At 40.4% G+C, this 11622-nt stretch overlaps 2 protein-coding genes across 6 annotated transcripts in view; both read left to right on the top strand.

Moving 5' to 3' along the window:
- Positions 1-4852, top strand: part of ndrg3a (ndrg family member 3a) — a 31752-nt gene extending 26900 nt beyond the window's left edge. For 2 of the 4 annotated variants that reach the window (XM_034584676.1, XM_034584679.1), the window contains 9 exons: positions 499-555; positions 986-1089; positions 1326-1391; positions 1479-1530; positions 1656-1703; positions 1790-1825; positions 1922-1973; positions 3249-3287; positions 3820-4852. In XM_034584676.1, coding sequence (XP_034440567.1) covers positions 499-555; positions 986-1089; positions 1326-1391; positions 1479-1530; positions 1656-1703; positions 1790-1825; positions 1922-1973; positions 3249-3287; positions 3820-3992 — 627 coding nt within the window. In that variant the 3' untranslated portion in view covers positions 3993-4852. The remainder of the gene's footprint in view (positions 1-498; positions 556-985; positions 1090-1325; positions 1392-1478; positions 1531-1655; positions 1704-1789; positions 1826-1921; positions 1974-3248; positions 3288-3819) is intronic. The other 2 variants (XM_034584677.1, XM_034584680.1) reach the window with 1 other exon arrangement.
- Positions 4853-6483: 1631 nt separating this feature from the next.
- Positions 6484-10968, top strand: si:ch211-25d12.7 (src-like-adapter 2). 2 transcript variants are annotated; one of them, XM_034584682.1, is made up of 8 exons: positions 6484-6639; positions 7978-8086; positions 8177-8282; positions 8374-8460; positions 8844-8947; positions 9478-9630; positions 9718-9847; positions 10472-10968. In XM_034584682.1, exons 2-8 carry the CDS (start codon positions 8014-8016, stop codon positions 10593-10595), a joined length of 777 nt encoding a protein of 258 aa, XP_034440573.1. In that variant the 5' UTR covers positions 6484-6639; positions 7978-8013; the 3' UTR covers positions 10596-10968. The 2 variants fall into 2 exon arrangements, with proteins under 2 accessions (XP_034440573.1, XP_034440572.1); XM_034584681.1 differs by having other exon boundaries at positions 6495-6639; positions 7975-8086.
- Positions 10969-11622: the final 654 nt, after the last annotated feature.

Here is an 11622-nt window from a genome sequence, read left to right on the forward strand (position 1 = left end):
GAGTCTTAAGGTTTTCCCTCATTTGGATTAGTTTCATTTCGCGAGGATTAATTGGCTTCAGGTCCAGAGCACGATAGGTCACAATGCTACAGTGTAATAGTTTATTATAGTACTGTATACAATATTGTGTGTCCTGTGCAAAATTGTTCAGGGAAAACATTCTTTGCTGGGCTACTCACTGTCATGGAGCAAGAGGGGGGCTTTGTCCCATCTACATTTAAAATACCACACAGACTGAAACATTCTTTTTTTAAGATTTGTGTTTTTGCTTTGATGTGAGACTTTGTAATATTGTGTGTGCCACTAATTCATCAAGACAGCTCATTCTTCACAGTTTCTAAATGTCTGTGTATTTGCCTCCTTCAACTTTGATCCTTATATCTGTCAATATATTACACTGCATTTAAATAGGTGTATGGCCATATTGCCATAACTGTAAAGTTTAAGAAAAGTCGACTGTGGTTTGGATAACTGGATCTGTCTTCTCCTCTTGTGCAGCTGACTGGATGGACCAGTAATTTGGTGGATATCGTCATGGCTCACCACTTCAGCACTGTGAGTTTTTCTTTCAGTGCTGTATTACTCACCCTCTGCTGTTTCTTAGTATTATTGACCCTTTTCATTCACAATATTAAACAGTAACTATACCACATGAGGATTTTCCTAATTTCCCTGGATACTTCGCCCTTATTACAGACATTTAATAATGATTCTATTTCCATCCTCCTGGATGCGTAGAGTGCTAGATTGTGGCATGTTGACTACTGACTCTGTTTGATAACCGACAGTGAAGCTAAGCATACTCTTTATACAGATCCCACAGCTGGTCTGGATGATTAATGCAAACAGCTCTGTGTTTGTTCAAAACATAGAAGTTACATTCACTTAATTTAGAATCTAGCTCTTCTTTATTTCAGCCTTTATTACTTTTAAAGTAGATGAAGATTTCCTCTTTGGATATTACTAACTCTATTCTGTTCACCAGGACGAGCTGACAGAGAACCAGGAGCTGATCCAGACCTACCGTCTCCATATCGCCCAAGACATCAACCAGGACAACCTGGCCCTTTTCTGTGGCTCTTACCAATAGTAAGATACAACACTTATTACTACCTTTGCCAAGGAGGTACATTTTTCATCTGCGTTTGTTTGTTAGTTAGCAGTATTACGCAAAATCTGACCTTGCTATCAGCCAGACCCGAATACATAGAAAAAAAGCAATGTATCACAAAATGTAAAGAATAAAGGACTTTGTGTTGTTTATTAATGAGGTGCACTAAAAAAGTTTCCTTTCCACAAACTCATAATTTGTCTCCCTGTACTAGTCGTCATGACCTGGAGATCGAGAGGCCCATCGTGGGTCTGAACGAGGACACAGTCAACACACTAACGTAGGTTTTGAGACACAGACGCACATTTGTCTCTGAGTATACACAGTGCTATTTGAGCATGATTCCACCTAATCTGTTGCTATGCAGGTGCCCTTCATTGCTGGTGGTTGGTGACACATCCCCTGCTGTGGAGGCTGTGGTGAGTTAACCTGCTAACATCTCAGTAACTGAAGAGGCTTGGAGAAGAGTTTTCATATAACTAAAGGAAATGCTTTTGTTCCTTTTATTTTGAGCTCAGTATTAACCTGTCATTGATGTTTTAAGGTGGAGTGCAATTCCAGGCTAAATCCAATCAAGACCACGCTGCTAAAGGTGAAGGTTTTATGATGTACAAAATATGGGCATTCATTTTGTTATTGAACAATAATTTATTCATGAGGCTTATGATGTTCTTTCAGATGGCTGACTGTGGAGGCTTGCCCCAGGTTGTGCAGGTGGGTTTTTCATTTTTTTTGTGACACACAGCATTGTCATCTTTACCGTGTTATGTCTAAATCATCTTCTAACGTTTACCCGTTTTCTTTTCACAGCCAGGGAAACTTGCTGAGGCCTTCAAGTACTTTGTTCAGGGCATGGGCTACAGTAAGTAAACATGTTCACATCTTTGACCATAGCTGAGTAAAAACATCTGAATATGTAATGAAACTGATTTAAACTAGCTGTAGTAAACGGTCACTGTCCAAGGATTGTTTACAGACTAACACCTCTTTGGGCTGACGTGTTTGTGGTCAAGGTTTTTCTGTGTTCTTCGCTGAATTTCCTGTTGACGTGAGTGAGTACACTGACAAATTGTGCTCGCTGAGGGCTGAACTCACCACAGTCGTCTCAGAGCTGTTGCTAAATACCCCTGCTGATGGAGTTTGGAGTGTGAAATGCATGAAAAGGCCTAATCACGGAGAGGCAGCCTGTGCAGCTAGGTGGATGCTGACGCCATTTCCTCTCTGCTCTTTGCAGTGTGTGGCACCCACAGCCCTCAGTAGGTGAGGTGTATTGAGGTGTATGTGCTTCTAGCATGACAGAAATAAGAATAGTACTCGAGATGTACTGAACAGCAAATCATTTCCTGTTCAGTTCAGAGTTGGCCTCAGAAAATACTGTTTTGTTTTGCCTGGTGTGCTTTTCTTTTCTTTTCTATCCAGATCTGTTTAATGATGCAGTCTCTTTTTACAGAGACTGAAAGTGCATACTTAAACAGGCTTTTAGATTTTTACAGTCATTCATCTGCACGGAGGAAATTAAACAAATTTGTCAGACCATATTGATTCACAGCACCAAACAGACTCTGATCCATGGATGGATGAAGTCATGAATAAAGGTCTTCTTGCTCTGGCCACACAGATATGACACGTGTGTGTGTGTGTGTGTGTGTGTGTGTGTGTGCGTGTGCGTGTCTGTGTGTGTGTGTGTGTGTCCATAATGCTGATTCTTGTTTGCTCTCTCCCGTTCCCCAACCCTTCACCATGGGAGGCACTCTGGGGTGTAGCTAGTATGTCACCATTGCTTCAAATGCCACCGAGTCCCACTGTTGAGTAAATGCCACTGCAGGATTAAACAGATTAAAAAGAGTGTGGTTTTTTTTTTAGCACAGAGAACGTGTGGATAATAAATCTTAACACCTCAGCATGTGTCTAAAAGCTGTTTTTCCCTCATTAACACATTGCCACAGTGTGAAAGGCAAAAAGAGCAATAAACTAGGCTTCTAGTTTGCACACATACCACGATTTCTTCCGTGTTTTTGCTGTAATAGAGCCACAGTTTTAATTACAAACACACTGAGGTAGGATAAAGCAATATAAGGGCTACCTTTTCAACATTTCTCCCTTTCTCCTTCTTCCTTTCTTCAATCATTGCTTCCAGTTCCCTACGTTCTTCTCAGTCACCTGAGCAACGAATCAGGTATCAGGTTCTTAGGCAGCTGCCAGACTAGAATGCTCTGAACCCTATGGCCTCCACCCTGGATGAATGTCAATGTATGCAGAAACTCTCCAGAGAGCAGCAGTTTTACATAGATGTCAAACAGTGTGGTGGATACACTGAGTATCGCACACAGTGAGATTGTTTTGCATACTTTGACACACATTCATCTCCCTGCAGGAGTTTAGTTTCTCCTGATAGCATGGAATCTGTCTTCAGTGTCCTAGTTTCTTGCATGACCTGCTGGTTTTGCTTCCCATCAGTTGAGTTGGATTGCCAATCCTGTAGTTTGCTTTTGTTCTGTTTTAATTTGTTTCTACAAAGGACACGTGTGCAGTATTTTTTGTTACTTAATTTATTTAATTTGACGAGTCTCCATATTTGAGAATTGTTTGCATGGTAAGCAATTTAGTTGGTGCTGTATTGAGCTGTGAAAGTGATCCAGCACTGCAGTGAGTGAGTGTGTGTGTGTGTGAGTGTGAGTGGCATATTAATGGGTGTTTCTCTATTCCAGTGCCGACAGTAGGAATGACTCGTCTGGCTCGCTCACGCACCACCTCCTCTTCCAGCATCACTTCCATGGACAGCAGTCGCAGTCGCAACAATCTCAACAGCCTGCTGGAGGGCAGTGCCACTGGGGGCCTGGACAACCAGTCCAGACCCCAGACCATGGAAGTCTCCTGCTAAACCCCAACCTCAACCCCCTGCACCCTCCCATAGTAACTTATGTGCCCTCTCCCCACTCTCTTTCTCTATCATCCCACTCCTAAGCAGTTCAGCACCAGGAGGATCTGTAACAAACTATGTGATTAGAAAAGCAGGTGTAATAAATATATTAACAGATGCATATTATTAAATATTATATTGAATACACTGTCAGTCACATTGTAGAAACCGTAACTACAGTACATTCAGATGTGTTGTGTATATAGAAATGGTCAAACCGTTTTTTCGACTCAACTGTCCATCGTCACCCTCTTCTATTTATTTTTTTTTTCACATTCTTTGTTTATATGTCTTCACACACATTATAGAAATCCTCCTTTGTAACTTTGTGTTTCCATTTAATTGCACGGTACAAGACTTTGGTTATTTTATCTGATCTCTTCTGATGTGAGCTCTCAAAATGTGGGTTATACTGATGGTGAGTTTATCTCTGTACAGCCGCAGAAATAGGTTTGCAGTCTGTAATTAAAATGATGCCAGAACAAGTGATGTAAAGGAAAAACAATTGCATAGCGTAGCACACTAACTTGAACTAAGTCAAAGCTGAGCAGAGAACATGAAAAGAACATTCAGTGTTGTGTACCAGTAAGTCGACTCTTTCTTTTTGTAAGTGAACTCATCATCTCCCTTTTCTCTTTTTGATTTGTGTTAATGTTTTTGTTCAGTTGATTAGATGACTCACTGATGTTTTAACAACCTTTAACAAGTAGTGTCTGATGTGAAAAGTCTGAGTTCCTTCACTGAGGAGCCCAGTGGTGCTTCTCACTGTCTGCTGATTCAACTCATTTATATTACTACTGAATAAAGCTACAACACGAGAACATGTCTGCTCTGCTTGTTTGTCAATGTAAGGACATCAGGACATGTTTAAATGAAAGAAAGAGAGTAGAGTATATGTGTCAGTGCAGTGAGAGCTTGTACTTTACCTCTCTTCTTAGTGGAAAACTGAGGTTACTATGGTGAGATCGTTTCCAACCACACTTGTTCTTATTTTCTCTGTGATAACTGTTGTCGCAGATGAGGCGTCTATATTTAGCTCTGAAAGAAAAATACTGGTGAGCTGCAGTGCAAGTGCGATGAGGAGATTGACTCAAAACTGAAAAGATGTCGAGAACATTGGGAAGTGTTAATCTGATGTTCAAGTCATCTCACAGTTCACTGTGAAACACAGTTTTCCTCGACTAATGTCAAAGATAAATAAACTCTAAAATATCTTGCATACAAACATAACAGCATTTTCACTGTATTAGATTGCAGTAAAAGATAAGCTGTACCTTTCATTGATCCTACGTAGAGGAAATTCAAAATGACACAGCAGCATAAGGAAATCGCAGTGTAAGGGGAATATGTAGTAAGAAATAAGAAATAAAAATCTAGAATGATAAGACAAAACTATATAGTGGCTTCATATTGCTGTGCACAAACATCTTAACAGTTTAAGATAATACATTTTATTTCAGTGCTTTTCTACATACCCAAATCTACTTTATAATATATCAGAAACAAAAATAATTTAAGGAAAACCAAGAATTTAAATTGCAAACTCCTATCAATTCAACATATCTATAACAATAAAAGGTAAAATCAAGGTTAAAATCAGGCCAATATCTTTGTATTTCAACGCGATCCAAGCAGAATATTTTACCATAAAACATTGAACATGGTACTAAATGGGAAACTTGCAATATTCAGTAAAAAATAAATGAGAAAACCATTTGAAACAATTGAGGTTCTGATATATTGCTCTTACAGGCTCACTGGCCCTTCTCAGTGATTCAGCACAAATCTGATCTGCTGAGGTAAAGATGCTTTTGGTGTTTCCATCCACAGTGGCGATTTTATTTGCTTCTAAGAATCCTGTATCTAATTAAAGACTAGACAGAGAGGAGATATATCATTTTAATAGAAAATGTCAGTCTTATCAGCAACTTTGAGTTTCGATATTTCTCTTAGCAGAGACTGAAACAAGAAGTCGTGTTATTTATACCTTCCCTTATGTATGTAACCTTGATTGTCTTGGACTTTTTCACATTTACAATTTGCATGCCCACATCGCCAGTGTGATTGACTCTGCAGTGGCAGCATGATGGGTGAACTGGTGAGTGCAGATCAATCAGGCCAGGAGGAGGTCGATAGGAGAAGCTTCATCATGCCTCTGCAGAGCTTTGACTCTTATCTGACTCTAACATGACTGAGTGTAATCTGAGCACCGGGCTGGCAATCTAAACGTAGATCTGTGCAGCGTTAACCCCTCTAACACAAACTGTCCTTGTGATATGATGTCACTGTACTTCACCCCTCCACATTGATGCATGTACATGTATTTGTAAACTCTGCCTACGTACACATACAGTAAATTTCCGTAAACAAGTGATGCACAGTTGGCTCTGTTTGAAAACATCCTGCATCACAGAGATCAGCCCGAGCTGCTCTTTGAGTCACAATGTTCAGGGGTTGAGCGTCACAGGAAGCTGAAGCAGGGCCACATGCCGCATATAAAGAGCGAGCAGGAAGCCTTGACTCTTCAAGCAGACACATGTTTTTCCTCAAGAGGATTATGAAATGACTGACTGAGAAAATCCTTATCACTGATTATTCTCTGAAGGAGGTGAGTACATCACTTGCTCTGGGTCTTTTTCTTGAAGGAAGTTCTTTCTTATTTTATATTTGCATATTTTTATTGAGTCATTCAAAGATTGTCCTTTACATATTTGATCTTCCTCATTATTACTCTTGTGTTTTACAGATATATAGACAAAATAGAAAACTTAATAGTACCCGGAAAGAAGGATGAAGTGGTAAAAATAATATTAATAAAATCAAACAAACGAATAAAACATTTATAGGGAGATGTACCTTTGTATATTTGGAGAACATTTGAGTTAGAACAACCTGTAGAGTTCAAAAGCATTTAATTCACTTGTTTCCTTCTTGTGACAATGGTTAAAAAATCTATTAAACTTAATTCATTAATTGAAATACCCAGGTTCGATGTCACTAATATATTATATCCACCTACCCCAATATGACTGATTCACACAAAATTGACACAGCAGCACAAGGAAATAGGAGCAAAGGGAAAATGTAAGAAATAAGAAAAGAGACAATCTAGAACAAATAAGATAAAAGTATATAAAGTTTCATGTTGCTGTGCACTAACATCTTAACAGTTTGAGATATGTCATACATATAAACAGGAATAATTAAACTAAAAACAAGCGTTTAATTTGCAAACACCTATGAATTCAAGATATGTATCACAAGAATAGTTCAAAGGTAAAAACAAGGTTAAAATCAGGTTAATATCCTCTTATTTCATCGCAATCCAAGCAGAATGTTGAACCATAAAAGACTGAACATGGTAATAAATGTTGAATCTATTTAATTGCAGCTTTACTGAAAAGCTTAGTTTCTCCATGACATAAATTTCAATAAAGTCTTGTTTTATTTCATTCACTTTTTTTTAACTTTTCACTCAATGACCTGACTTTTCCTCCCTGATATAAGAAAGCTCCTGCCTCATCAGCTGTATTGTATGATAATGCTCGATAGATAAATGGAGGACTCAGCTATGGTTAAATTTTTTTTTTTTAAAGATAATTTATTAACTTTGCTGCTACCCAGTCAAAAAAGAAGTATGCATAAATCTCATCACTCTATTATTTAATAAATCTTTCTCATGTAGCGTAACAAACATGTTGGATGGAAATTTAACACAGGATATCTATGCCTCTTGTTGTGGTGAAGCGCTTTCCTGTAACAGCAAGGTTTCTTTTTACTAAAAAGTGTGCAGCGTTTGTGAGTTTTTTTGCTGGTGGGAGTCATCATGTAATAACTCACGGAATAATACAATTATGAATATATGTTATTTAAGATTTTTAAAGACGTACCATTTTCTAAACATGCTTCATATTTCAACCTTTTTTCTGCATCTCTGTTTCAGCAGCAAGAGCCATTTCAAATCGGTAAGAAGCCAAAGAACATGGGCACCTGCCCCATCAAATTTCGATCCAGCCGCCCCATCCTTGAAACTCCACCTGAACCTGTGGGCGAAGGTAGATTCAATCCCCACAGCAAATTAAAACAAGAAAAATGTAACAGATCAAATTGTATTTATTATATTCATGTCATCTTTCCCTCTGTAGGCCTCCAGGAGAGTGTGATTGTATCCCTCCATAACTACCCGTCCTTGGGTCACACACAGTTGGCCATGTCCATGTGCATTGGAGAAAGGCTTACCATCCTATCAGAGTACGTGATGTAACTCCTCATGTTTGACCTTCACCCTTGTTTTCACTGAGACAGACACAATTAGTCATCATTATTTTATTTTCTCCAACAGCGATGGTGATTTCATAATGGTGAGATCCACAACCACAGGTCACGAGGGCTACATTCCCAACACCTACACTGCCAAGGTGACACACAGGTACGTGTTAGTCACGAAGATGTGTGTGTGTGAAGATGTGCAACTCGGTACTGTGCGTGCGTGTGCATGTGTGCGTGAGAGAGAGAGAGAGAGAGAAAGCAGATAAATATGCATTAGTTCGATGAAAGGCGGGGAGTTCCCTGAAACGTGGGAGGGGTCTCTGTGTAGGTGAACTTTAGCTCAGTGTTTGAGCCCTCTGTTCTCTCCAGTGATGTGACGTCAGCCTCTGCCTCCTGCACTTTCACTCCTCCTCCAGTGGGGGGATGTCTCTGTCATTGTTCCAGTGGATTTTCCAAACCTACAAACAACAGAAAAACCTCAGTCTATGTCTTATAATCTCCCACAGTCTGATTGTGTGCTGCACGTATGTTCTCTGTGTTCAGGTGGTTGTACACAGGCATCAGCAGACTCAAAGCTGTGGAGCTGCTGCTGCAGCCCAGTAACCACAATGGAGCCTTCCTGGTCCGAGAGTCAGAGACACAGAGAGGTTAGAGGCTTCTTTCTTTCTTTCTTTCTTTCTTCCTTGCTTTTGGAGTTTCAGGGGTAAATAGTGTTGCAGCAGATACCAATACAATCAAAGTAACTGGGGATCGATTATTTAGATGTAATAAAACAGCAGAAAAAGAACATAGAACACCTCCATACTGCTCCTGTTGTGTCATCCAAGTGTCTGTAAGCCCGACACTCAAATTCGACTCGAAACGGCATCAGTTACGCCATGTTTTTAGCTTAAATGTCCTCTGGTATCCTCAGAGTTTGCCATTTACTTCAATTTTATTGGATTTGGCTGCAACACTGTTCACCCCTGACTCCATCGGCATAGTGGTGAGTAGATAATGAGTGAGTTTTCCTTTGTGGGTGAACTGTCTCTTTAAGACTTGAACTCAGTGACAGTAATTTGTGATGAGTTTGATTTAATGTAATTACTTAATTTGCCTTAGAAGATTACTCCTATGGGTTAACAGGTAAAAGCAATTAAGTCTCACTGCTGAATCAGTGTGCTATTTCTGTCTGCAGACTGTCACTCGCTGTCCGTCCTGAGGAGAACCAACTCCTCGTACCTCGATGGTGTGAAGCACTACCGCATCAGTCGGCTCCAAAATGGCTGGGTCTACATATCCCCAGGACTCACCTTTCCCTCCCTGCATCACCTTGTGGAACACTACTCAGGTTTGTACTGAGAGTGAAACTCTGTTTCCTCACCTCAACGCTCAAACCCTAAAAGAGCTAAAATGTAAAAATGATCTCCTTTCACAGAGTGTGCAGACGGATTGTCCAGTCGACTCACAGCGCCTTGCTTCATCCAGGGTTTAAGTGACCCCGGAGAGGCCAGGCCTGTACCCACAGCTATCAGAAGGCCGACCATCAACTGGAAGGACATCAGCAGGTGCAGCAGACTCTCTATCTTTTTGTTCTCATGATGACATCCACAAGATGTCACTCTTGGTGTGGAGGACTGTGAAATCCCCTGCTGGCGTCCTGGTTCAAACAATAGATAAATCCTATCTCAGTGAAGCTCCTCATTCTCAGTTTTAGTTACCTCCACTAAGGAGGACCATTGCGAGAAAGGGCATTTCTTAATAACTCAGAGAATGAAACTTGATGAAGGGAACTGTATATCTGAGTGTGTGACATCTTGATTGAATGTAAGGGGACAGTTGGGATCTGGAGGAAGTATGCGCTCTACTAAGCCATTCCAGTCAACTCTGTGTATGTTGATTCAACTCTACTATCATTTGTGGTTCAGTGTTGAGTAAACTCAGCGAGAAGAGTGTGTATACAATACCAATGCAAGCGGATAGGACTGTAGTTTCACCGGGTATCTGCCATGTTTGAGTGTCGGTTACTGTATATGTGTAGAGCAGGATGCTCCTGAAAATGAGCACCACTAGACAAATAAAGAAAAGAGAAACTTGGGGTAGTGTGGAAAAAGTGCTTTTGAGGCACATTATCGTCAACAATACAATCACTTTACTCATCATAGCCTCAAATCCTTCTGTGTGTCCTCCAGGTCCATGCTCTTCAAGAGGAAGAGGACAGAGTCGGACAACTCTCTGGTGAGCGAGGGGCTGAGGGAGGCCATCATCTCTTACCTTCAAATGACAGAAGGCAACGATCACAGCTGGGACACTTGAGCAAATAGGGTGGATCCGTCTGAGAGAATGAAGCCAGCCAGAGACATATAGTCAAGCACTGACCCGCCTCATGTGCACTTTGAGAAGAACAGTGCACGGGGTCGTCTGCACGCCCACATGTGGTTATGGTACACCGGCCTGCAGTGGCAGGAAGGCACTACAAAGCTGGGAGCTGTGACATGTTTGTCATTAAAAGACAAAAAGACAGTAATTCTCATTGGTTCTCCAATGTTGAATCCATCTATTAATTTATAATCTAATTTGTGCATGTTGTTTGAATGTAACATATCATATGTTAAATGTATTGTAATATGATTGTTATCTTGGGTATGTTATTGGAATCCAATAAAAAGAACTTTTGCAACGTGATAAATGAGCATCACAAACTAATACAGCCACGTAAACTGTGTGTTCTCGGCACAGCAGTGGAATCAGGTTGATAAACTCTTGTTATAAACTGTGTGTTCTCGGCACAGCAGTGGAATCAGGTTGATAAACTCTTGTTATAAACTGTGTGTTCTCGGCACAGCAGTGGAATCAGGTTGATAAACTCTTGTTATAAACTGTGTGTTCTCGGTACAGCAGTGGAATCAGGTTGATAAACTCTTGTTATAAACTGTGTGTTCTCGGTACAGCAGTGGAATCAGGTTGATAAACTCTCGTTATAAACTGTGTGTTCTCGGCACAGCAGTGGAATCAGGTTGATAAACTCTTGTTATAAACTGTGTGTTCTCGGCACAGCAGTGGAATCAGGTTGATAAACTCTTGTTATAAACTGTGTGTTCTCGGCACAGCAGTGGAATCAGGTTGATAAACTCTTGTTATAAACTGTGTGTTCTCGGCACAGCAGTGGAATCAGGTTGATAAACTCTTGTTATAAACTGTGTGTTCTCGGCACAGCAGTGGAATCGTGTTGATAAGCTCTGAAGACAAACTGGGTGTATGATCGGACATGTTGGCTTTTGGCAGTGTGTGCTCCTCTGCCAGCAGATGCCGCTTAATTACCTGCACCACTTCATCAGAGCTT

This window comes from Hippoglossus hippoglossus, chromosome 5 (assembly GCF_009819705.1).
Source record: "Hippoglossus hippoglossus isolate fHipHip1 chromosome 5, fHipHip1.pri, whole genome shotgun sequence".
In the NCBI taxonomy this organism is placed as follows: Eukaryota; Metazoa; Chordata; class Actinopteri; order Pleuronectiformes; family Pleuronectidae; genus Hippoglossus; species Hippoglossus hippoglossus.

What these genes read in the sequence shown, in the direction of transcription:
- si:ch211-25d12.7 (XM_034584682.1), top strand. Translation starts at nt 8,014, where the DNA reads ATGGGCACCTGCCCCATCAAATTTCGATCCAGCCGCCCCATCCTTGAA. An exon ending in ACCTGAACCTGTGGGCGAAG is followed by an intron (nt 8,087 to 8,176) that starts GTAGATTCAATC and finishes TTCCCTCTGTAG; the next exon opens with GCCTCCAGGAGAGTGTGATT. An exon ending in AACTGGAAGGACATCAGCAG is followed by an intron (nt 9,848 to 10,471) that starts GTGCAGCAGACT and finishes TGTGTCCTCCAG; the next exon opens with GTCCATGCTCTTCAAGAGGA.